General features: G+C 33.3%; 1 protein-coding gene across 3 annotated transcripts in view; it reads left to right on the top strand.

Moving 5' to 3' along the window:
* Positions 1–25,169, top strand: part of CNTLN (centlein) — a 429,193-nt gene that overhangs the window by 120,454 nt on the left and 283,570 nt on the right. For all 3 annotated transcript variants that reach the window (XM_031961486.1, XM_031961482.1, XM_031961489.1), the window contains exon 6: positions 5,355–5,488. In XM_031961486.1, coding sequence (XP_031817346.1) covers positions 5,355–5,488 — 134 coding nt within the window. The remainder of the gene's footprint in view (positions 1–5,354; positions 5,489–25,169) is intronic.

The following is a 25,169-nucleotide window of genomic DNA, read 5'->3' as shown; positions in this document are numbered from 1 at the left end:
TCAAAGACAAAATGTGTGGAGATAATTTAAGGATTAAGGGTCTCTCAAAACATACGAAAATTAAAAATCAAAACCAACACCCTGAACTTTTTAATGAGAAGTATTATAAGAAACTGTCTAGAACATATGAACATAGAAAACAAAATGCCAGTGAAAATTTTGAATCCATAAATTACCTCTAGGGAAAAACAAAACAAAACTGAATAGTGTAAACTGAAGGAAAATCAGTAGTCAAATGTAATAATTCCAAAGACAACACATTCTGCAAATAACCTCTAGAAAGACCTTAAAATATAAGAGAAAAGAAAGCTCAAATAATGCAAGATTATTCTTTAGCCATCAGAAACTATAGGGGGATATGGAATAATGCAGAGAACAAAGGACATAAAACCTAAAGTGACAAGACCTACAAATCGGCCTAATTATCAGTGAACAAAGGATAGAGGAAGGTAGAGAATTTCTGTAAAGAAAAGCATATGTGATAAGTAGATTATTTGTTTTGTAAATATCCTAGGCAACATAAAAATAAGAGTAAATAGGAAATGCATAGGTAATGAAATAATCTTCTTGACCCTACTGCACCCTGCTCCCCCCAAAAAGGAAAGAAAAAACTGGAGGATTTACAAGAACATTAATAACAGAGGGAATGTTTAGCATTTTCTTTCCAAAAGTATGCCAGGAAACAAGGGTGAAATGTGTTTCACTGAAAAATATTCCCTTGAAAGAAAAAAAGAGCTTTTATAACAAGGAGTTGAGGACCTTAGAATAGAGTTCTTTTGCTGGTTAAAGATAAGACTTCCTTAGTATTGTATCTCCAGGAACAACCTACTGCTCAGGATAAGGGAAATCATACTTCATAGGGGCAATAGGCACTCAGAAAAGTGCGAGGACGTGGAGTCTAAGAGAATATTTAACTGACAAATATGAAAAAAAGATCACTAATAGGGCTAATTTAATACTGAATTGCATGATTAGAGACTTAGAACAATTCCAACCTTCTCAATAGTCTTATCACCTATATGAGTTGCTATATCTAAGGACGAGACACTGCAGAAACTGGGGAGGGGCAGACCACAAGATAAAAACAATATATTATAAAGTACTTATAAGAGAGAACTGAAAATGGGTATAGTAGAAGAATTAATATGTTTAAGAATCTATACACTAATGAAATGATAAGTTTAAAAGTCATTGACCCAAGCAAGAATAATAACCTAGTATAAATAGGCAAAAAGGGGAGAGAAATATCAAAAAGAATAAGGGAAAAATTTAAACAAAAACAATCCTAATATAAGTTGAAATAGAATGGAGGGGATAGCTATGGCTCACATGACTTTTTAACTGAGAAGGGTTAGATAACTTGATAAAAGAAAAAGAGATGGGACAAAAAAGTTAAGAAAACCTCCCCAAACTAGAGAAAGTGGCAGAAATAAAAAAGGATGGGATTGGGGTTTGAGGAAAGAAGGAAGTAAGCTGTTGGAAATGGAGTTGTCCTAAAATAAATGGAGAAAGTGTCATGTTTACCAAGAAGAAAAAATACTAATATTGGGGGAAAACCCCAATACTAGAAATGAATGAAAAAAAATAATAAGCCTCCTTTTCATAACTTAAAATATAATAGATCAATAAGGCATTGAAAAATTGAGAGATTGGCCTAGAAAGCAAAAATGGCAAAGTCCACTGTTTACAACAATCACTTCAAAAATAAAGACATGTAGAGTAAACATGAAGGGCTGGAAAAAATTATTCCGAATTAAATGAATACCAAAAAAAGCATTAGATTCATTCATGCTATTTACAACAAAAAATGAGATAAAGAAACTATATTAGGCTAAAAGGTACCATGTAAGACAAATTGTAACTATTAAAGCTATGTACCTTAACATTAAATGACTTAGCAAGAAAATATAAACAAAAAATTTAAGTGAACTATAAAAAATGCAGACAGTAATACAGTGGTGATAGGGGATTTTAATGTCCCTTTCTCAGTTGTGGGCAAATCTAGTGGAGAGAGAAATTAAAGGGAAAATGTAGCATTGAATAAATTGCTCCAGAAGCTAGAGCTAAAAGAATGAGATTCTTTGAACCACAGAAGCATGTATATTTCTCATTTACACAATGAACTTTTACAAAAACTGCCTATGTATTAGGGTATAGAAATATTTGAAAGAAATATCAAAAAATCAGAAATAGTAAATATATGCTTTGCATAGTACAGTGCAGTAGAAGGTAATCTGTTCAGGCAGCAGAAATAAAAGAAATAGATAAAAATAGCCACTTAACAAGATAAGTCTTAAATAATGAGCAGGTTAAAGAACAAATGACTAAAAATATGTCACAGAAAGAAGATGAGAAAAACAAAACAATTTCTGGGAAGCAGCTACAAAACAAGAGTAAGACTATACATTAACAAAATAAAACAGGAGAGGTTTAATGAAGATAATTTAAAAAAAATTAGAAATTCAAGAAATAAACATAAAAGTGGATATATTAAAATTACTGGAGGAACAAATAAACTGGAAACTAAACAGTTCTAAAAATGATAAAAGCTGATGGTGCAAAATGATTAATAAAATGAATAAACCTTTAAGAATATAATTAAAAAGTAGAGGGCAGAAAATGAATTCAACAAAATAGAAAACAACGTGATATGAGAAAGCAGAATTAATATAAAAGAGAAATACCTTTAAAAATCTAAAATACTTCAGCAAGACAAAAAAGAGATCTTAAGTAATCTAATGTAAGAAAACCAAATATAACTTAACTTTAAAGGAAAAGTCAAAGAAAACAATCCTGGTCCTGATGAATTCACAAGAGAATTCTTTTTAAAATGTAAAGAACATTTGATATTATTACACAAATTATTTCCCGGAAGTGAGAAAGTACCCTATCATCATTCTTTTCTGAGTCAAATGAAGTTTTAATCTCTGATTTAGCAAAGGATAACGCACAGTAAGAGGTCTATAGGAAATACCCTTAATGAATATCAAATGCCAGACTATAGAGATTAATTCAAGACAGAATTCATTATGATAAAGTTGGATTTATACGACAAGGATGACCACTCATTTTTCATTTAAGTTCTGGACATGATGGCAATAGCAGAAAAGAGAAAGAACATCTCTTCTATTTGCTATCATTAACTGCTTTCTAGAATTGTACATTTTTAGTATAAATCCAACTTTTATCATAATGAATTATTTCTTGGATTAATTTCTGTAATCTGGCAAAACTACTAAGAATCATATGAAAAAATACTCCAAATCTATAATAATGAGAGGATTGGAAACCAAAAGTACTTTTTAAAAAAAGAACTTTTTGTTTATATTCTTTGATGATTTTTTTCTATCCAAAGCTATATTTAATCATATTCCTATATGATTATTTATCTTTTGAGAATGTCTTTTGGGATGTATAAACAATTAATATACATATTGATATAGGAATTATATATGTATACCCTTATTATATACGTATATTTACCCAAACACACACATATGTGTGCATGTATTAATATCAATGTATTAACACAAACATATATGCATGTATATAATAAATATGTATATATAATATATACAAACATATTATTTATATGTATATGTATAGAGACACATATATATATCTTGGCTAAAAAATGCTTATCAGAGAATTTTCATAAAAATATATTTTCCTATTCATCTGCTTCCTTTTATTATCCTAGATGTGTAAATTTTGTGCCCATCAAATTTTTATAATTAGTTTTTCTCCAGAGGTTTTTTTTTTTTTTTTTTTTTTTTAAAGCACAAACCTGTTTTCTAAATCATTTATATTTTCAGGTTTACCAAACACTGGGCTTCTAGTTATGTTGTTTATTATTCACCCTTTAATAATGATCTACCTCTTTTTAAAAATTTTGTTTTACTAATACACTGTATTGGTAAAATGTTGATGTTTGCCGCTTTGTAACACTATTTCAGACCTGGAAGTGCTATTCTTCTTTTGTCACTACCTATTTTCATAATTTCTTTGATAAGCTGAATCTATTATTTTTTCAAATGAATTTTTAAATTATTTTAATCGAGCTCTATAAAGTATTCCCTTGCTATTGTATAGTTTGCTTGGCAACAGCATCAAAACAGTACTTTATCTTTGCTAATATTGTAATTTTTATTACATTGCCATAGCCCAGCTCTGAGCACTGAATAGTCCTCTAGCTATTTAAGATATTCTTTATTTCTTCAAGGAGGTCTTTTTAATTGAATTTATATTCAATATAATTCAGTAATTGAATTCAATTTAATTGAATATATATTGAATTAATTGAAATAATATATTGAATAATTGAATATTAATTAAATTGAAAATTTAATTGAATTTTAGTTGAAAATTGAATTTAATTGAATATATTTGAATATGAATACAAATATTTTGCATTCCTTGATAGATCCAAGAAGTTGATGCATTTTTTTAGTTCTCTGGAACTATTTCTATTATTTATTTTTATTATTTTTATCTAGTTTTTTTTTTATTTTATAGAAATGGTATTCATTTGTGAGCTTTTATTTAGGAGCCTCCAAATTTCCTCATCAATTAGTAGTTGGGGATTTTTCAGAAAATTATCATAATATCATCAAATAGGGATAGTTTTACCTGCTTTTTGTTTATCTCAACACACTTAAAAAATTAATTATTTGTGGTACATTGAAATCATGAAATATAATTATTTTCCAAGAAATGATAAATGTGATGAATATAAGTATGGAAAGGTCTATATGTATAATACTCATCTTTTTACTCCAAACTCTTCCCTCTTTTGAACTTACCTATTTCTACTGTACTCTGTATAATATATTGTAATATGTTTATGGGTCTCTTCAGAATTTGATCTATATGACAAAATCCTGTAGTGTATAATTATGTTTACCTTCTCATTTTTACTTCACATAAAGACATTTAAACTTTTAAGGAGACATCTGCATACTGTGTTTGCTTAATAAGTCATAATAATAATAGCTCACATTTACATAGTGCTTTAGGGATTGTAAAATTCTGCTAATCATATAACTTCATTATAGATGATAACTGTTTGCATTTCACAATGATATTTACATTTTAAAACCTTTAGTTAAGAGTTGGGACAGTATATTACTTTCACATAAGATTCTCTTTTTCACTTATCTACTTAACTACCAATCACAGAAAGTGACAATTTTTGGAATGAAATGTAAATAAATAGATTTTACACTTGCTTTTTTCCCTTTTGTATGTGTTACTCAGTTTAATACACAGCTTCTTTCATGCACATTTTATCATTTTGTTACTTTAGTATACTTGATTATGCTTAATATTTTCTTAAATGTATTTTTTAATTTTAGATTTCTGCAGCGGATTTAACTGAAGCAAAGAGAAAAATCGAGGAATCATGGCTTAAATGCAAAGAATTGACATTACAATTGAATCAAAAGCAGGCTGAAATAAAGCAGAAGGATGTGGATATCACTTTAGTCAAGCAAGTATCTTCAGTTACTAATAAAGATGGGTATTTTAAAAGATATATCAATACACATATATTTATTATTTTCTCCTTAAATTCTTTTGTCTTAAAGAAACAGGTAGAATTATATTTCGAAGAGTAGTCACTCTACCTGCATTCCCTTTTTCTTTCTCTTGCACCTCATTCTATCAGTCAGATACCTTTCTTGACTTTCTCTTGAGTCTTATATAAATTATATGGTTTGGAACTAGAAATTAAATTAGAGGCCCCTTTGTACTAGCCCCTTTTTTATATATGAGAAAAACTGGGCAGACAGGTTAAAACATCGTTCAAAGGTTGCAAAATAGTAATTGATTGACTGGAATCCTATCCCATGTCTTTTGATTTTAAATTTTTTCCATGACAAATACCTTTAAATACAAAATAAGAAAAGAAAAAAAAATTGCCATGTGCATAGCAGAACTTAAGAAAGGTTTCACAATAAAGTAATAAATTTCTGTTTCAATAAAGTGTATATAATAAATACTATACATTGTGTTCACAGCTATTCCCCCCTTTTTTTGCTTCCTTGTAGGTTTTCTTTTGTTCTTTGCTGTTCACTTTTTACTTTATTTTTCCCTTTTTCCTTCCTCCTTAGGCTATAATTAATCACAGATATAGTTTTATATACACATGTATACATATGTACATACACATACATACACATAGATATCCATAATCATACATATATATATATACACACATATATATTCATATGAATATATGTAAAACCATAATATGTTTATTTACATTTGTCTTCTGACTTTGTTTGAAAGTATATAACATCTTCCTTCATAAATTGTTTTCCCATATTTTTCTAACTGTACCGATTTATCATTTCCTACACCACAATATTCCAATCTTATATTGTCTAGTTATTTTAAATTAAAAACAATATCAATATGACTGATATATATTGTAACTTCCCTATTTTTTCTTTTAATTAAATCGGTTCTGAGATTTTGGTTGCACCCCTGCTTTTTTTTTTACATAATAAATTCTATTTCTGATTTTTATTTTATGTTTGTGTGTATCATTTTTATATTTCCTGAAAGTAACAATTTTAGTTCAAATTTTTAATCTTCTATCTGCTTCCATTTTATGGATATTTGGATATGGATATGGAATTTATCCAATTCACATTCTTGTTTGTTTTTGTTTTTGCTGAGGTAATTGGAGTTAAGTGACTTGCTCAGGGTCACACAGAAAGGAAGTGTTAAGTGTCTCAGGAGAGATTTGAATTCAGGTCCTCAAGTTCAAGTTTGGTGCTCTATCCATTGTGCCATCTAGCTGCCCCTCCAATTCACATTCTAAGGTATAATTAATTATTTCTTTTTCTCTTTTTATTTTTCTTACTATCTTCACTCTCCTGCTATCACTTCTGTCTACTCTATTTTATTTTTACTTGCTACTTTGCCTCCTATTACTTAACCTATTTGCCTCCAAGTATCCCTTCCTTGTCCTCTTTCCCCATCTTACCCCCCTGCTCTCTTGTTTCTATTTGAATTTAGAAAACTTTTATATCCTGCTTTTAGCCAATTTTTGTTAATCTACACAATCCTCTTTACCTCCCTTGTCCTTTTCACTTACTCTCTTTTTACTTGGTAAATTTAGAAAACTTTTATTCCTGTCAACCTACCCACTTCTCTAAGAATTCTTCCCTTATCCTCTTCCCCTATCCCTTCTCTCTTAATTCTTTCTGAATTTAGAAGACTTTATACTTTTCTAAAATAAATTTATCCTGAATGGGAATAAGGTTTTAGTACTACCTGTACTCCTGCCTACTCGTTTCTTTTATATCTGCTGTGTCTCATTTTTTATGAGATTTCTCCTTTTTTAAATCTTCCTATACAATTATTATACACACATACATACAACACAGAAGTACTTATATATATGTAATATATATATTACCTATCCATCTCTTATCTATTTACCCATCTGTCTCACCCCATCATACTCAGTCCAAACCTTTCTTTCAAACTACCCAAGTGAAAATGACAGTCTTCAAAGAACCGATAACATTTTCACATATACAAGGTAAATGATTTTTATCTTTTTTTAAGTCCCTTGTATATTTATTTTATATTTCTCTTGGATGTTATATGTAAGATTTTTCCTTAAGTTCTGCTTGTTTTTGTCACAAATATCTGAAAGTCTTTCAGTTTATTAAATAAGCATTTTTTTCATTCATTTACACTTAAATTTGCTGGGTAAGTTACTCTTGGTCTTAACCCCACCTCTTTTGCTTTAAGAAATATAGGATTCTTAGACTCATGGCCCTTCAACATAATATCTGCTAGGTCTTATATAATCCTTGTAGCTCCATGATGTTTAGATTTTTTTTCTTGTTGCTTCCAATATCTTCTCTTTAAATTAAGAACTTTAAAACTTATTTGTGATATTCCTTTTCAGTTTTCTTCGTTGTATCTCTTTCAGGAGATAGATTATTTCTATTTCTGCTTTGCTTTCTTTAGGGGCAATTTTTCTTGATAATTTCTTGTAATGTTGTACCAAGATTTTTTTAATCATAATTTTCAGGCAGTTTAGCTATTCTTATTTTATTTCTCCTCAATTTGTTCTCCAGATCAGTTCCTTACTTCCTCCCTCCTTTCTTCCCTTTCTTTTTCTTTTCCAGCTATTCGTGTGATCAAGTTCTAGTCTGAAGGTATGGGGAATGATGCCCCACACCTCAGATCTTTCTTAGTATTATTTTCTGTCCTGTATCCCAGGGCTCAACCTTGGACTCTTCTCTCCATTCCTATGCCAAGGCTAGATATCCCTCCTCAAATCTCCCACACTCCCATCCCCACCAAGACCGAAAACCACAATTGTCATCTCTTTCCCGAAACTTAAACTAGAGGTTTTATTATTACCTCCTTGTTTATTATTGCTCACTTTTTATGCTCACTTTCTACTCTGCTGATCTGCAAGTGCCCACAGCCAGCAGGGGTCTGTGCAGCTCTGTTATTACACTCATGAGCTCCTCCCCCACAGCAGCAGTTCAGTCCAAGGTGGTCTGGTCAGCACAGCGGTGTTGCAGAGTCCCTTGATAGTAGAAGGTCCTTCAATCTTCTCCCTCAGACAATTCCTTCACTTGAAGTTTGGCTTTTATCTCTAGCTACATTTCAGAAATTGTTCTCTCATCTTTAACCATGGTGTTTTCATCCTCATATCTATGTTTGATTCCTATGACTTTTGGAAGTATTTGGTTTCTTTGACCTCCTTTTCTTCCTTAATTTTTATTTCATTGGCTTCTGTAGTATCACATTTCTATTTCTCATCCTTCTTTCTAACTGTTCCTTCACCTTTTCCTCTTCCTGATACCAAGTATTCTTCAAAGTTCTGTTCTTTACCCCCCTTCCTCTTTTTTGGAAATCATTTGGCAATTTTATCTAATCCATGGCTTCAGTAATCATATTTAACTTCAACTGGTATACCATCCATTTCTCTCAAAATCTGTATCTGCCTTTCAAATTCTGTTTGGTATATCTATACAAGAATGTTTCGGTGTTTGCTCAATCTTACCTTCTCCAACACATAGTTTCTAATCATGTTCCCTGTGTTTTACCCACTCCTTCCACACTCTTTTGACCTCTAGATATGAACATTTTTTCCAGGCATCATCTATGTTTGAATTCTCAGTGTTACCTTTAATTCTCCCCTTTGTATCAATTTGGTTACATAGTGGAACATGAACTATCATGGTGGGAGAAGATAAGGTTTTGAAAGTAGTTGGTATTTATGCAAATTGAAAGGAGTGGGATGAAAGAGATATTGAGGAATTAGAAGATTTGGAGATATAGTAACTTATTGGATGTGTGGTATAAGGAAGAGTGGGGAGTTGAAGATAATACCAAAGTTACAAACTTGAGGGACCTTAAAAGGTGTTGCTTTTGACAGAATTAGGGAAGTGTGAAAATAGAGTAGGTTGGAGTTAAAGGATGATTTCTGTTTTGCATATGTTAAGTTTGAGAGGTCTTTGGGATACATAGTTTGAAATGTCCACTAGGCAGATCTGGAGCTTGGTATAGAAGGAAACTGGATATGAAGTTTTGGATGGAAGTGAAAGAGATCACTGAGGGAGGGAGGAAGAGGGAGAGAGATAGAAAGAGAGAAGCATAGGAAGAAGGGGAGACAGGGAGAGAGAGAAAGAAAGAGGGGGAGAAGGGGAGAAGAGAGAGGAGGGGAAGGAAAGAGGGAAGGAAGGAGGGAGGGAAAGAGACAGACAGAAAGGAGAGGGAGAGAGAGGGGGAGAACTTAAAACAAAAGAAGAATGTAGGGCCTAGGACAGAGGTTTGGGAATTAGGTGACCCACAATTAGATTATGTGAATTTGATGATGGACCAACCAAAAATATTTAGAAATAAGTGGTTAAAAAATGTTAAGAGGGAAATTAAAAGAGTTTAGTGTGTTGAATATGCAGAGAAGGAGGAAGGATAGTTAATAGTGTCAAAAGCAATAGATTAAGAAGGATGAAGAATGTAAAAGACAGATTTGGCAATGGTAATTATTGATAATATTAGAGAAAGCAGGTTCATTCATATTATGAAGTCAGAATCCAGAGTGCAAAGGACTGAGTGATTGAAAGAAAAGAAAGTGGAGGCAAACAAGCTTAGATATTTTTTTCTTAAAATTTTGCTGATTAAAGAGTGGAGCCAAGATGGCGGAGAAGGCACACGGGACTTTCTAAGCTCCTCTCATCCCCTCACAATCAACTATTAAATTCAGCCTCAAAAATAGGGCTTGACTGCTAAAATTCATGAACATTAGAAACACACAACTTACCAGCTGAAGATAATCTGAAAGATCACCAGGAAAGGTTTGTCCTGAGGGGCCAGGAACAGACTAGCACAGGCAGGGAGAGTCCTGAGCAGATCAGGGGCGGGGTTGATCTCTGTGGCTAGAGAAATTATAGAGATGACCCTGATATAGGCTAACTGCTCTACCTTGATTTCAAAGTAGTAAACTGGCAGAGAAATTAAAACCTAAAACAGAGGGTACTCTCTAAAAAACGCCAGAACCTAACAAGATCTGGCTGTAACCACTCAAAACCGGAAGTGACTCAGGCAGACTCAGGCAGGCCCTGCAGCCACATCCAGCAGTGTGGGGCTTTTGTGGGGGGCAGGTACAAATCTGCACAGCAGGGGGGCACAACCGGGCCTCTAATTTGCACAGTGCAGGGCTCGGCCTGGGGCAATAGAACTTCCCCAGCAAGACTGTGCTTCCCTGAGCAGGGACACTTCAGGTCCCTGCAGGGCTCTTCACTGCTCAGCCACTAATATCCACAGCCCTAGGGCAGGATTTGACTTGGGGTAGTGAAACTTTCATTGCTCAGCATCTAGCTCCAGGGCAGTCGTTAACCTGCACAGCAGAGTTCTTTGCAGAGTACTTTCCCAGCTCAGCCCTGCAGGCCTGAGTTACTTCCTGGTGGGGAACTCTTTCCCAGAGCACTCCTGTACTTCACTACTCTTTGTAGCCAGTTGGTAGGACAGCTACCCTTCCATACACCTTTCACTGCTCTGCAGAGGAAACTGGTAACCTCCTGGCCCTAAAGGTAGACCCTACAGGCTTTAAAAAAATGAATATAAAAAATCAAAAGGACGATTGATAGCTTCTATACAGAAAGAGAGCAGTTTTTCCAATCCTGAGGAAACTAATAGCAGACAGTCTCCAGACAATTGTTGGTCCCCAATACAAAAGACTCTCCTTTTTATTAAATAATTATAATAATAATATTATTATTATAATAATAAAATAATAAATAAAAAATAAAAAATAAAATAAAATAAAATAAATTATTATCTATTAAAAACCTTAAAAGAGAACTAGAAGAAAAATGGGGAAAGAAAGAGAATCTATGCAAGAGAGCAACAACTTCCTGAAATGTGAATTGGAAAAGGTAAAACACTCCCAAGAAGGCAGGGACACAGAATTTGTGAATTGGAAAAAGAAAATAACTCACTCAAAAAAAAAAATTAGTGGAATGGAAAAAAATTTCATAGAGCAAAACAACTCATTTAAAAACTCAATTGGACATATGCAAAAAGAAGTAAAAAAAGCTACTGAAGAAAATAACTCACTAAAAATCAGAACTGAACAAATAGAAATGACTGATTCATTGAGCCATCAAGAATCAGTCAAGCAAAACCTAAAAAATGAAAGTTTGGAAAAAAAATGTCAAATATTTACTTGGAAAAACAACAGACCTGGAAATTAGATCTAGGAGAGATAACCTGAGGATCATTGGACTACCCGAAAATTTTGATGAAAAAAAGACCTTAGATAGTATTATACAGGAAATCATCAAAGAGAACTGCCCAGAAGTAATAGAAACAGAAGCTAAAATAGGCGTTGAAAGAATTCATCGAACAACTTCTGAAAAAGAGCCTAAAATAAAAACTCCAAGGAATATTGTGGCCAAATTTCAGAATTTTCAGACTAAAGAAAAAATATTACAAGCAGCCAGGAAAAAAACAATTCAAATACCGAGGAGCCCCAATAAGGGTCACTCAAGATCTGGTTGTCTCAACATTAAAAGATCAAAGGGCCTCGAATCTGATATTCCGAAAGGCAAAAGAACTTGGATTGCAGCCAAGAATAAACTACCAGCTAAGCTGAGCATTTTTTTCATGGAATAAGATGGACATTTAATGAAACAGAGGAATTCCATTTGTTTCTAAGGAAAAAACCAGATTTAAATAAATTTGATCTCAAACCACAGGACTCAAGAGAAGTAGAAAAAGGTAAAAGGAACTCTTGAGAACTGTATTTCTGTTGTGGATATACATAAAAATCAGATGTATAATTTGATTTTACTGATATAACATAAAAAAAAGGGAAGTAGAAATGGAAAGGGGATAAAGTCAGAAAAAGGGAAAAAGGGAGATAAAAAGAAGGAAACTACATCCCACGATGAGGCAAAGGAAACCTATCATGTCTGAAGGAACTTGGAGGGAGGGAGGAACATTGTGTGAATCTTACTCTCATCAGAGTTGGCTCAAAGAGGAAATAATTGACTTGTTTGTGTTACAAAGAATCTTCTCTCACCTCATTAAAAATTGGGAGAGGAAAAGGGAAAAGGAAAAAGAGTAATAAGGGAAGGGTACAAGAAAGGGGAAGGGATTCCAAGGGAGGAGAGAGGGATCCTAAAGAGGGAGAGCTGCGTGACACAAGTGGGACCCATAAGTTTAATACTAGGGAAGGGAGAAGGGGGGCAAGAAAAAAAACCATAATTTGGGGATATTAAGATGGCAGGAAATACAGAATTAGGAATTTTAACCGTAAATGTGAATGGGATGAACTCTCCCATAAAGCAGAGGCGGATAAGAGACTGGATCAAAAGTCAGAACCCTACAATATATGCTGTTTACAGGAAACACATTTAAAACAGGGAGATACATACAGGGTAAAGGTAAAAGGCTGGAGCAGAATCTATTATGCTTCAGGTGAAGTCAAGAAAGCAGGAGTAGCCATCCTTATCTCAGATCAAGCAAAAGCAAAAAATCAAAAGAGATAAGGAAGGAAACTATATTTTGCTAAATGGTACTATAGACAATGAAGCTATATCAATATTAAACATATATGCACCAAGTGGCATAGCATCTAACTTCCTAATGGAGAAGTTAAGAGAGTTGCAAGAAGAAATAGACAGCAAAACTATAATACAGGGAGATCTCAATCTTGCACTCTCAGAATTAGAGAAATCAAGCCACAAAACAAATAAGAAAGAAATTAAAGCGGTAAATAGAATATTAGAAAAATTAGATATGATAGATCTTTGGAGAAAACTGAATGGTGACAGAAAGGAGTATACTTTCTTCTCAGCAGTTCATATAACCTGTACAAAAATTGACCATATATTAGGACATAAAGACCTCAAAATTAAATGCAGGAAGGCAGAAATAGTAAATGCTTTCTTTTTAGATCACGATGCAATAAAAGTTACATTCAACAAAACGTTAGGGGTAAACAGACCAAAAAGTAATTGGAAACTAAATAATCTCTTCTTAAAGAATGATTGGGTGAAAAAGCAAATTATAGACGCAGTTAATAATTTCACTCAAGATAATGACAACGATGAGACATCATACCAAAATTTGTGGGATGCAGCCAAAGCAGTAATAAGGAAAAATTTTATATGTTTAGAGGCTTATATGTTTAGAGAATAAAATAGAGAAAGAGAAGATCAATGAACTGTGCTTACAACTTAAAAAGCTAGAAAAAGATCAAATTAAAAATCCCCAATCAAATACTAAGCTTGAAATTCTAAAATTAAAAGGAGAAATTCATAATATTGAAAATAAAAAAACTATTGAATTAATAAAACTAAGAGTTGGTTTTATGAAAAAACCAATAAAATAAACCTTTGGTAAATCTGATTAGAAAAAGGAAAGAGGAAAATAAAATTGTTAGTCTTAAAAATGAAAAGGGGGAACTTTCCACCAATGAAGAAGAAATTAGAACAATAATAATGAGTTACTTTGCCCAATTTTATGCCAATAAATTTGATAACCTAAGTGAGATGGATGACTACCTCCAAAAAATATAGGCTTCCCAGATTAACAGAGGAGGAAGTAAATTGCTTAAATAGTCCCATTTCAGAAAAAGAAATAGAACAAGCTATTAATCAACTCCCTAAGAAAAAATCCCGAGGACCAGATGGATTTACATGTGAATTCTACCAAACATTTAAAGAACAATTAACTCCAATTCTATATAAACTATGTGAAAAAATAGGGAATGAAGGACTCTTACCAAATTCCTTTTATAACACAGACATGGTACTGATACCTAAACCAGGTAGGTTGAAAACAGAGAAAGAAAATTATAGAACAATCTCCCTAATGAACATCAATGTAAAAATCTTAAATAAAATCTTAGCAAAAAGACTACAGAAAATCATCTCCAGGAAAATACACCATGACCAAGTAGAATTTATACCAGGAATGCAGGGCTGGTTCAACGTTAGGAAAACTATTAGCTTAATTGACTATATCAATAACCAAATTAACAAAAACCATATGATCATCTCAGTAGATGCAGAAAAAGCATTTGATAAAATCCAATACTCATTCCTATTAAAAACACTAGAGAGTATAGGAATAAATGGACTTTACCTTAAAATTGTCAATTTTTAAGACCATCAATAAGCATCATATGTAATGGTGATAAACTGGAACCATTCCCAGTAAAATCAGCAGTGAAACAAGGATTGCCTACTTTCACCATTACTATTCAATATTGTATTAGAAACGCTAGCTTCAGCAATAAGAGATGAAAAAGAAATTAAAGGAATTACAGTAGGTAATGAGGAAACCAAATTATCACTCTTTGCAGATGATATGATGGTATACTTAGAGAACCCCAGAGATTCTATTAAAAAAGCTATTAGATATAATCTACAAGTTTAGCAAAGTTGCAGGATACAAAATAAATCCACATAAATCCTCAGCATTTTTATACATCGCCAACAAAATCCAACAGCAAGAGATACAAAGAGAAATTCCATTCAAAATAACTGTCGATAGCATAAAATATTTGGGAAACTGCCAAAGGAAAGCCAGGAATTATATAAGCAAAATTACAGATTTCAATAATTAGAAAAATATTAAGTGCTCTTGGATAGGCCAAGCGAATATAATAAAGATGACAATACTCCCTAAACTAATCTATTTATTAGTGCTATATCAATCAGACTCCCAAGAAAATATTTTAATGATCTAGAAAAAAAAATTCATATGGAAGAACAAAAGTTAGAGAATTTCAAGGGAATTAATGAAAAAAAAATCAAATGAAGGTAGCCTAGCTGTACCTGATCTAAAACTATATTATAAAGCAGCAGTCACCAAAACTATAAATAGATTAGTTGATCAGTGGAATATGTTAGGTTCACAAGACAAAATAGTCAATATCTATAGTAATCTAGTGTTTGACAAACCCAAAGATCCTAACTTTTGGGATAAGAACTCATTATTTGACAAAAACTGCTGGGAAAACTGGAAATTAGTATGGCAGAAATTAGGCATGGACCCACACTTAATACCATATACCAAGATAAGATCAAAATGGTCCATGATTGAGGCATAAAGAATGAGATTACAAATAAATTAGAGGAACATAGGATAGTTTATCTCTCAGACTTGTGGAGGAGGAAGGAATTTGTGACCAAAGATGAACTAGAGATCATTACTGATCACAAAATAGAAAATTTTGATTACATCAAATTAAAAAGCCATTGTACAAACAAAACTAATGCAAACGAGATTAGAAGGGAAGCAACAAACTGGGAAAACATCTTCACAGTTAAAGGTTCTGATAAAGGCCTCATTTCCAAAATATATAGAGAATTGACTCTAATTTATAAGAAATCAAGCCATTCTCCAATTGATAAATGGTCAAAGGATATGAACAGACAATTTTCAGATGATGAAATTGAAACTATTTCCACTCATATGAAAAAGTGTTCCAAATCACTATTGATCAGAGAAATGCAAATTAAGATAATTGAGATACCACTATATACCTGTCAGATTGGCTAAGATGACAGGAAAAAATAATGATGAATGTTGGAGGGGATGCGGGAAAACTGGGACACTGATGCATTGTTGGTGGAGTTGTGAATGAATCCAACCATTCTGGATAGCAATCTGGAATTATGCTCAAAAAGTTATCAAACTGTGCATTCCCTTTGATCCAGCAGTGCTACTACTGGGCTTATACCCCAAAGAGATACTAAAGAAGGGAAAGGGACCTGTATGTGCCAAAATGTTTGTGGCAGCCCTGTTTGTAGTGGCTAGAAACTGGAAAATAAATGGATGCCCATCAATTGGAGAATGGTTGGGTAAATTGTGGTATATAAATGTTATGGAATATTATTGTTCTGTAAGAAATGACCAGCAGGATGAATACAGAGAGGCTTGGAGAGACTTACATGAACTGATGCTAAGTGAAATGAGAAGAACCAGGATATCATTATATACTTCAACAATGATACTGTATGAGGATGTATTCTGAGAGAACTGGATTTCTTCAACAAAGAGAAGGTCTTACTCAGTTCCAATTGATCAGTGATGGACAGAAGCAGCTATACCCAAAGAAAGAACACTGGGAAGTGAGTGTAAACTGTTTGCATTTTTGTTTTCCTTCCTGGGCTATTTTTACCTTCTGAATCCAATTCTTCCTGGGCAATAAGAGAACTGTTTGGTTCTGCACACATATATTGTATTTAGGATGTACTGTTACATATTCAATATGTATAGGACTGCTTGCCATCTGGGGGAGGGGGTTGAAGGAGGGAGGGATAAAGTTGGAACAGAAGTGAGTGCAAGGGATAATGTTGTAAAGAAATTTTTTTCAAAATAAAAAAGAATTAAAAAAAAAGAATTTTGCTGATCTCTTCTCAGGGGAAAAATTGGAAATTGAGGGAATTCCCTCTATTGGGGAATGGCTCAATAAACTGTGGTATGTGCTTGTGATGAAATATTATTGTTCTTTGAGAAATGATGTGCAGGATGCTTTCAGGAAAAAAACAAACAAACCTGAAAAGTCCTCCTAGCACAAAGTGAAATGTATTGTATACAAGGTAATAGCAGTATTCTGGGATGTTAATGACTTTGTTATTCTCAGTAGTATAATCATCCACATCTACTCTGAAGGATTTATGATGAAAAATCCTATCCATAGCCACAGAAGGAACTGATCGAGTCTCAGTATAGATTGGAACATACTCTATTGCTTTTTATATCTCTTTTTCTTTTTTAACTTAATTTTTCTTGAGGGTTTTTGTTTTCATTAGGGTGGGAGATCTATGTTTTCTTTTACGATTTGACTTTTATGCAAATGTTTTGCATAACCTCACATGTGGTTTCTTAATTGTGGATGGGGATAAGGGAGAGAACCTAGAAATCAAATATTTTAAAAAGAAATTAATTTTTTTTGTTGAATGTAACTGGGGGAAAAATATTAAATAAATTAAATAAACAAAAAAAAATAAAGAGTTTTGGTGAGAAAGGGAAGTATAGGATAGAAGAGTCTAGTAAATTTTTTTTTAAAGAATGAACTGAGATGGGCATATTTGAAAGGAGATAGGACAAGGAGACAGTCAAGAGATTGAAAATTAGGAAGAGAAAAGAAATAATTGGGATTAAATCCTGTGAAAAATACTGAAGTAGATGGGATAAAGGGTACATAAAGAAGGGCCACCTCATTGTTAGAGACTGAAGGAAAGGGGAAGAAAGCATGAGTTAAAGAATTTTGAAATGAAGAGGAGTAAAAAGAGAGATTTTTGGTGACTTCTAGTATTAATAAATTAAGAGGTAATACTGCTGTTAGTAATACTGCGAGAGGGAATAGTAGAATATGTGGGAGGCTTGAGAAGAAATGAGAAGAAAAGGGTTGATATTGGAAAGTTTTGAGGAGAGTGATTTAGACAATCAGTAAAGAATAAAGAGATTTATCATATAAGTGATGAGAGTATGCTGCAGCTGAGTGTTAATAAAGGTTGAATGGTCTTAGGAATTTTAAAGTTGAGAATAATTGACTAAATGTAAGGCTATTCTTGAAAAAAAAAAAAAAAAAGAGAAGTGAAGTCTGAACAGAAGTAAAGGCCAGAGAAGGTATTGAGAGATGGAATGATTGAAGATCTTTATGGAGAATGAGATTGAAGATATATAGGAAGAGATGATTACTGATTTATTGATTTGTAATTAAAAGAATTAAATACTATTTAGTTAAATAATGTTTATTTTTATGCAGGATATCAATTTTAAACCAATTGTATTATTTATACAAAATTTTGTTCATTTTAGGTTTTTTTGTCCTTTTAATTGATTTATGAGGGGCAGTTTGGTATAAGAATATAGTCTTGCCTGATATATATGGGCTGTGTAGTTTTGGACAATTCACTTCACTTCTTTAGTGTCCTGTGAGACTTTCTGACTATAACTTGGCTAATAGTTGTTGATTTGCCTTGGAAGTGGAAATTTACTAATATTATATATGATACATATTTACTTATAAGTCCTTACTCTAAGAAACCACAGATCCATACTAAAAAAAAAAAAAAAAAAAAAAAAGAGCAAAAATATCCATCTAAAGGCCCATATTTAATCTGTTGAATTGAATATAATTGTCTACCATTTCTTTAACAAGTATTTATTTCTTTTTATCTGAGTTGAAAGAAATAACAAAAACATTAAATATTTTTGTTTTCAAGTATTTGCTAGGACTTTTTTTTTTGTCTTTTTTCTTTCTTTCTTTTTATTTAATAGCCTTTTATTTACAGGTTATATGTATGGGTAACTTTATAGCATTGACAGTTGCCAAACCTCTTGTTCCAATTTTTCCCCTCTTACTCCCCACCCCCTCCCCCAGATGGCAGGATGACCAGTAGATGCTAAATATATTAAAATATAAATTAGATACACAATTAAGTATACATGACCAAACTGTTATTTTGCTGTACAAAAAGAATCAGACTCTGAAATATTGTACAATTTTGCTAGGACTTTTAAAGGTCGTAGTGATGAGGTGCAAATGATGAGGTGTGAGAATAGAGAGAAGAAGATCCTCTAACAGAAATAGGATCCCCTTGGTCAGTGGCAGATTTTGGGAAAGAATTTGCAAACTCCAGTGAACACAGGCACAAGGATGTGGCAAAGGATAGTTTATTAACACTTAGAAGCCAGTTTGTTAAGAAGACAGACTTCTTAGTGGGCAAGGAATATAGAAAAGGTGGGTTACACTGAGAAGAAAATATTTTCAACAGTGGGCAAGGTCTTAGGACGTCTGTGAAGATTCGGAGTTTAGTCACATTTGATTTAGCCTTCTGACTGGTCAAGATCTCCCATTGAATGAGCCCACTTAATTGGAAAGGGTGTAGTCTGTGAAAAGGGTGCTTTTCCCAGGGGAGAGCTTGAGACTCCGAATCAACCTCCCCCCAGATTAAAGGGGACACAGTTTCAGAGTCCCCCAAAGGTTAAAGGGGACACAATTTACATCAATAGGATCACCAAATCTCTTTATTGAAAGGAATACTCTAAGTTACTTGTTCTAACCCTTACAATAACAGGTATCTTCTTTGTAAGCATTGTAAAAAATAAATATGCAGCCTTTTATTTCAGTGCTATTCTGACAGGCAAACCAGCCCTCTAGAGAAAAATAAGTAACAGTCTTTCAGAAAGATCTTGTCCCAACAGGCAACTAGATGTTGTAGTGAAGGGAACACTGGATTTAAGAATCAGAGAGATCTCAAGTTTTGACACTGTGCAAGTCAACCTCTGTCTTCCTTCAGTTTCCTTATCTGTGAAATGCAGATAATGGGACCCTGAAACCAGGAGGACCTGAATTCAAATCCAGCCTTAGATACCAGTTGTATGAACTCTGCAAGTCACTTACCCTTAACTGCTTAAAAAAAAAAAGGCAACTTTCCTAAATTGTTAGGAGGATAACATGAAGTGATTGATATCCTAAAATGTTATTTTTATATTAATAGGTAGAATAGGAAAAAAAATCTATTCTGTTTATGCAAACCAGCAGACAAACAATCACACAGGACACATAGGGCAAGGACCACAGCCAACAGAACAGACAGACAAATCACATGCAGACAGAACATGGAACACATATTATGAGGGAACCAGATTAGATCAGGACATCACATGGCATCCTGTGGAGGCCAACAAGGGCATTTAGCTCTGCATCCAGCTTAACCCACTTGCTACAGAAACAGGAGTACTCACCAGACCAGACAGGTGGCTGCAGGATAGTTAGACAGCTGCAGGGGCCCCTCAAAATCTTATTAACCAGAACTGGCTTTTAGGATGATCTTTGCCAATTTTGAACCAAATTAAAAAATTTGGGTCTTACTCTCCTGGTCCGCAGAAAGAGATTTCTGGAAACTGGGGCCGAGGAATGTCTCTCAGTGGCCACCCCCTAGGATCTATAACCTTTTTCGCCCTCCAGGGAGAGGGACTGGCCGTCAGACTGAACCAAAGGCTTATCTCAGTGGAACCTCCAAGTGAGATAGCCCACACAATAAGATTCTGGACAGCCAAGGTGTTTGTAATTTAGAGAGTGTTTATTTACTGGCTGGGACAGACTCTCAGTAGAGTACCATCCCGAACAGAAGTAGAGACAGGCTTATAAGCATCCTTGTTCAATGTTGCGGTTACAGTGACTCAACTTTCCGCTTACAAGGGGAAAAATAGGGGGCTTACAGGATGTCTGACATTGTTAGGCAAGCATTCTGTCTGAACATAGTTGAGCAAGCACTTTGTAAAAACACTTCCCTTAATTTAGTTTAAGCAACATTTTCCTACAAGCTTGAGGCCCCTTGACCCAGGGATGCCCTAGGGGGCCAGTCTTTTGTCCATTTCAGCACCACTGTTAGTATTTTTATTCATTTATTTTAGCACACATTGCTTTATGATCATGTTGGGAGAGAGAAATCAAAACAAAAGGGAAAAAACAGGGGAGAGAAAAAAAAAAAACAAGACATGAACATATCATGTGTTGATTTACATTCAATATCCATGGTTCTTTTTCTGAACTGTCACTATTTTATAAGTACTTTTACTCATCACTCTCCAGTGACCTACAAATAAGTATACTCAAGCAAAGCAAATTAGTGTGCTACTAGACATATGATTTCATTAGCATAAGGAACTCTTGGTATAGAAGCTTCCTCTCCCACATAAGATCACTGATTATATATCTATATCTATGTCTGTCTGTCTATCTATCATCTATTTGTCAATGTGTGTATACGTGTGTATATACAATCACATACATATACACATACATCGGTAGATAGTTGTTCAGTCATTTCAAAAATTTCTAACACTGTATTCCCATTTGGGGTTTTCTTGGCAAAGATACTGGAGTGATTTGCCATTTTCATTTCTAGCTCATTTTATCGATGAGGAAACTGAGTCAAATGGGATTAAGTGACTTGTCCAAGGTCAATATAGCTAGTAGGTCACTGAGGCCAGATTTGAAGTCAGGAAGATGAGTCTTCTAGACTCTAGGAATGCACTCTAAACATTGCTTTATACATACACATACATATATAGCTATATGTGTATGTACACATGCATGTAAATATATACAAGTGTGATTATATATCTGCCTACATCTATATCATAATTTTCATACACATATGTAACTATGTACATGTGTATTTATATTTTTATGTCTATATCTGTATCTTTTATAGTCTTAGAGAGTTGTTAAGGGCATGAAACTTGCACTCAACTCTGGCTCTCTGCTTTCCATGACACCTTCTCTCTTTACAATTAGGTACTGAAGTTGTTTTTAACATTTGGCATGTGTGTTTTGTATGCTGGTGTTCTGATTAGAAATTGAATCCATTTGAATGAAATGAAATCTAGCCTTGTTTTTAGAATCAAAAATAAAAAAATTTAAAATTCTAGTTATGATGGAATTTTTGTTTTTTTCTTTTTTTGATTTAACCATTTCTAAGATTGTGTGCTCATATACATAGGGCTGGCTGCCTGCACTGTGTAGCTCAGCACAAATAGATAAGATCATAGTTTTAAGGCCCAGATATGACTTAAGAGGCCAGTGAATCCCACTCCATTTTATATATGAAGAAATCTTTAGCAGGGTCATACATATTAAGTACCTGAGTCAAAATTTGAACCTATATATATCATGGATGGGTTGTGATTTGTTTTATTAGAGGAAAGATATGTCAATAGATTTTTTTTTTTTAGTATTAATAACACTAGTAATTTTTATATGTTTTGGCAGTTTTCATGGCCAGTATTTCAGGAATTATTTTTTTTTATTTTTTAAAAATTGTCATTTTAATGGGAAAGATAATATGTCATACACTTCAGATTCTCTAAAGCAGTCTTCTGCGGAGGCATGTTATATCTGGTGACAGTCTATAGTGAAGAATCTCAAACTAAAACTCGGATTTAATTTTTTAAAATATACTTTGATTATAAGGCTATATAATAAAATTATTGAATTAAAATATGTTAAAAATACATTTTGTGTGCATCAAGGGGTAGATATACCTTACTGATCTACTTAAATTCTTTACTCAGGGCTATCATAAGAACTATCTCCACACCTGTTCATTTTTTACTGTGGTACATCTGCGACTTCCATATTTTTAATATTCCTGTAATGTTTCTTGTTTAATTTGTTTATTCTTATTTTTATGTAGTTCTAGTTTATAATTTTAGTTTTGAAATTTATAAATTTAAAGACATTTTGTATTATTACTACCAGTAATATCCCACAAGGAGATTATGACCATGAGGTTTTAGAATCCAAAAGAAAGACTTGATTCTATTTTAAATTTGCTTTCTTTTATATATGAAGCTTTGGTGAATAATGATAGTCAATGTACCATATACATGTATATTTCTTAGTAGTGGGATTTTCTTTCCTCTTTTGACCTTCGCATTCATTTTCAAGACAATTAGCTAGGGAAGGGGTATACTCTATGACTAGATAGGGGAGTGAAATTAACTGAATTGGAAAGGGATTAAAGCCACAACTTTAGCCTTGTTAGTTAATGCCATGCTCTAGTCAACTGAGATAATGAGCACAGTAAATTATGAGTATAACTTATTAAAATGTCAAGGATCTGCTGTTTCAATATTAAATATCATTAGATAAGAGTTAGGACTCTTAAGATTTAAAATAAATCCCTGATTCAGAAAAGAAAAAAAATCTTCAAATATAATAAAGCCAACTCAAAATTCAAGAGTTGTTGTTTTAACTCAAACTATTCATCTTATTATTTAAAGGCTCATTTTATACTTTTGTGTGATAGGGATCATAAAGATGAGAACAAGTATAGTAAGCAGTATCATTCTTTCTCTATTCCACAGAATGACCTGAATAATTTCACATTTCCTTTACTATTTACAGAATAAAGGGTAGGGATTTTGCATCCTTAAAGATATTTTACTTCAAGACTAATTGATAGAATAAGTACATTGCTTCATTTCATGTCAGACATGTGCATCCGTTTCTATTTTATAATTGGAAGGAATGTTGCAAGTCCTTTGGACAAAGGACCTTGATTTGATGGACCAAGGATGGACCAAACTGGATGATTTGAGGACCAAGGAGATTAAGTAATTTAGTCAGTGTCATGCATGTCATAATTGATAAAGCTTGGCTTTGAACCCAGATCTTCTGACTCCAAATATAGGTGTTCCCGTTAAGTGGCATGTTATCATTACAGCCCATGCCTTCGTAAAAATTTTCTTTATAGTGATACCCATTATGATTGAGGATTTCGGTAACTGACTAGTTCCACTAATAATTGGAGCCCCTGACATAGCATTCCCCCGAATAAATAATATGAGTTTCTGACTGCTACCACCATCGTTCCTTCTCCTTTTGGCATCTTCAACAGTTGAAGCAGGCACTGTGTCAGGATGAACAGTTTACCCGTCTTTAGCAGGTAATCTCACCCATACAGGAACATCCATTTGAGACTTGACTTCTTTTATCGATGCAGTCACTTATTACTTGTGTATAATGTCTGGGCTAGCTCCCTGGAAGGCCTCAGGATCAGTCAGAGTCAGGAACATCAAAGTCCTTAGAGGGAGAAGTAAAGGAGGCCTCCAAACTGCCATGTAGCTTGCCAAAGATGGAACCTGGATGGTGGAGCCTGAAGTCTCCCCTCCTCAGGGTGCTGTAACAGAGAGACTCTGCCCCTCTCCCTCAGCCCTCCAATTCTTGCCTACGATTAGCTCATCACAACACATTCAGCAGGCACAAATCATATCACCATCTCATCTAAATATATGTATATAGAACCATTATCTCACATTGAATAGGTAATTAGCCTTAAATTCGCTGCTGTGTTATACCTTTTCAGAGTTTCAGCCCTCTATACCTGTGTGACCTTGGGCAAGTCACTTAATTCAGGTCTCCCTTGTGAGGATAAAAAGGGGTAATATTTTTAAAAAATATTTAAAAAATAATAATAGCTTTTTATTTTCAAAATGCATACAAAGATAGTTTTCAACATTCATCCTTGCAAAATCTTGTTTTCTAAATTTTTTCTTCTTTCCTTCCTCACCCCCCCAGACAGCAAGTAATCAAATATAGTTTAAACACTTGCAATTCTTCTATACATATTTCTACATTTATCATGCTGAACAAGAAAAAATCAGGTCAAAAGGGGATAAAATGAAAAAGAAAAACACAGGGAAGCAAACAGCAACAATAAAAGATGAAAACACTGTTATGATCCATATTCAGTCCCCAAAGTCCTTTCTCTGAATGAAGCTGGTTCTCTCTGTCACAGATTATTGGAATTGTCCTGAATCATCTCATTGTTGAAAAGAGCCAAGTCTAAGAAATAATATTTTTAAGGTGTTTGTTTTGTTTTGCTCTGACTATGATTGCTATAGTTATTTCTATTATTTCAACACATTACCTCCCTTGAGTTTGTTTTGGGTTTTTTGAATGGTGTGTTATTTAAATAATTTGTGAATGTATTATATCAATCCTGACTACTGGTATTTAGCATAAATTATATTCCATTTTATAAGGTGGAGTTTGTATGTCCATTTTCAGACTATCACATAAGTTAGTATCTTAAACTATGAATTAATCTTGACATGTTACTCTTGAGCCTTTCCTTCCTATTAAGAAGGAG

Source organism: Sarcophilus harrisii, chromosome 1, assembly GCF_902635505.1.
Source record: "Sarcophilus harrisii chromosome 1, mSarHar1.11, whole genome shotgun sequence".
Taxonomy (NCBI): domain Eukaryota; kingdom Metazoa; phylum Chordata; class Mammalia; order Dasyuromorphia; family Dasyuridae; genus Sarcophilus; species Sarcophilus harrisii.
Note: the sequence above shows the minus strand (reverse complement) of the source record. Positions and strands in the feature narration are given on the sequence as shown.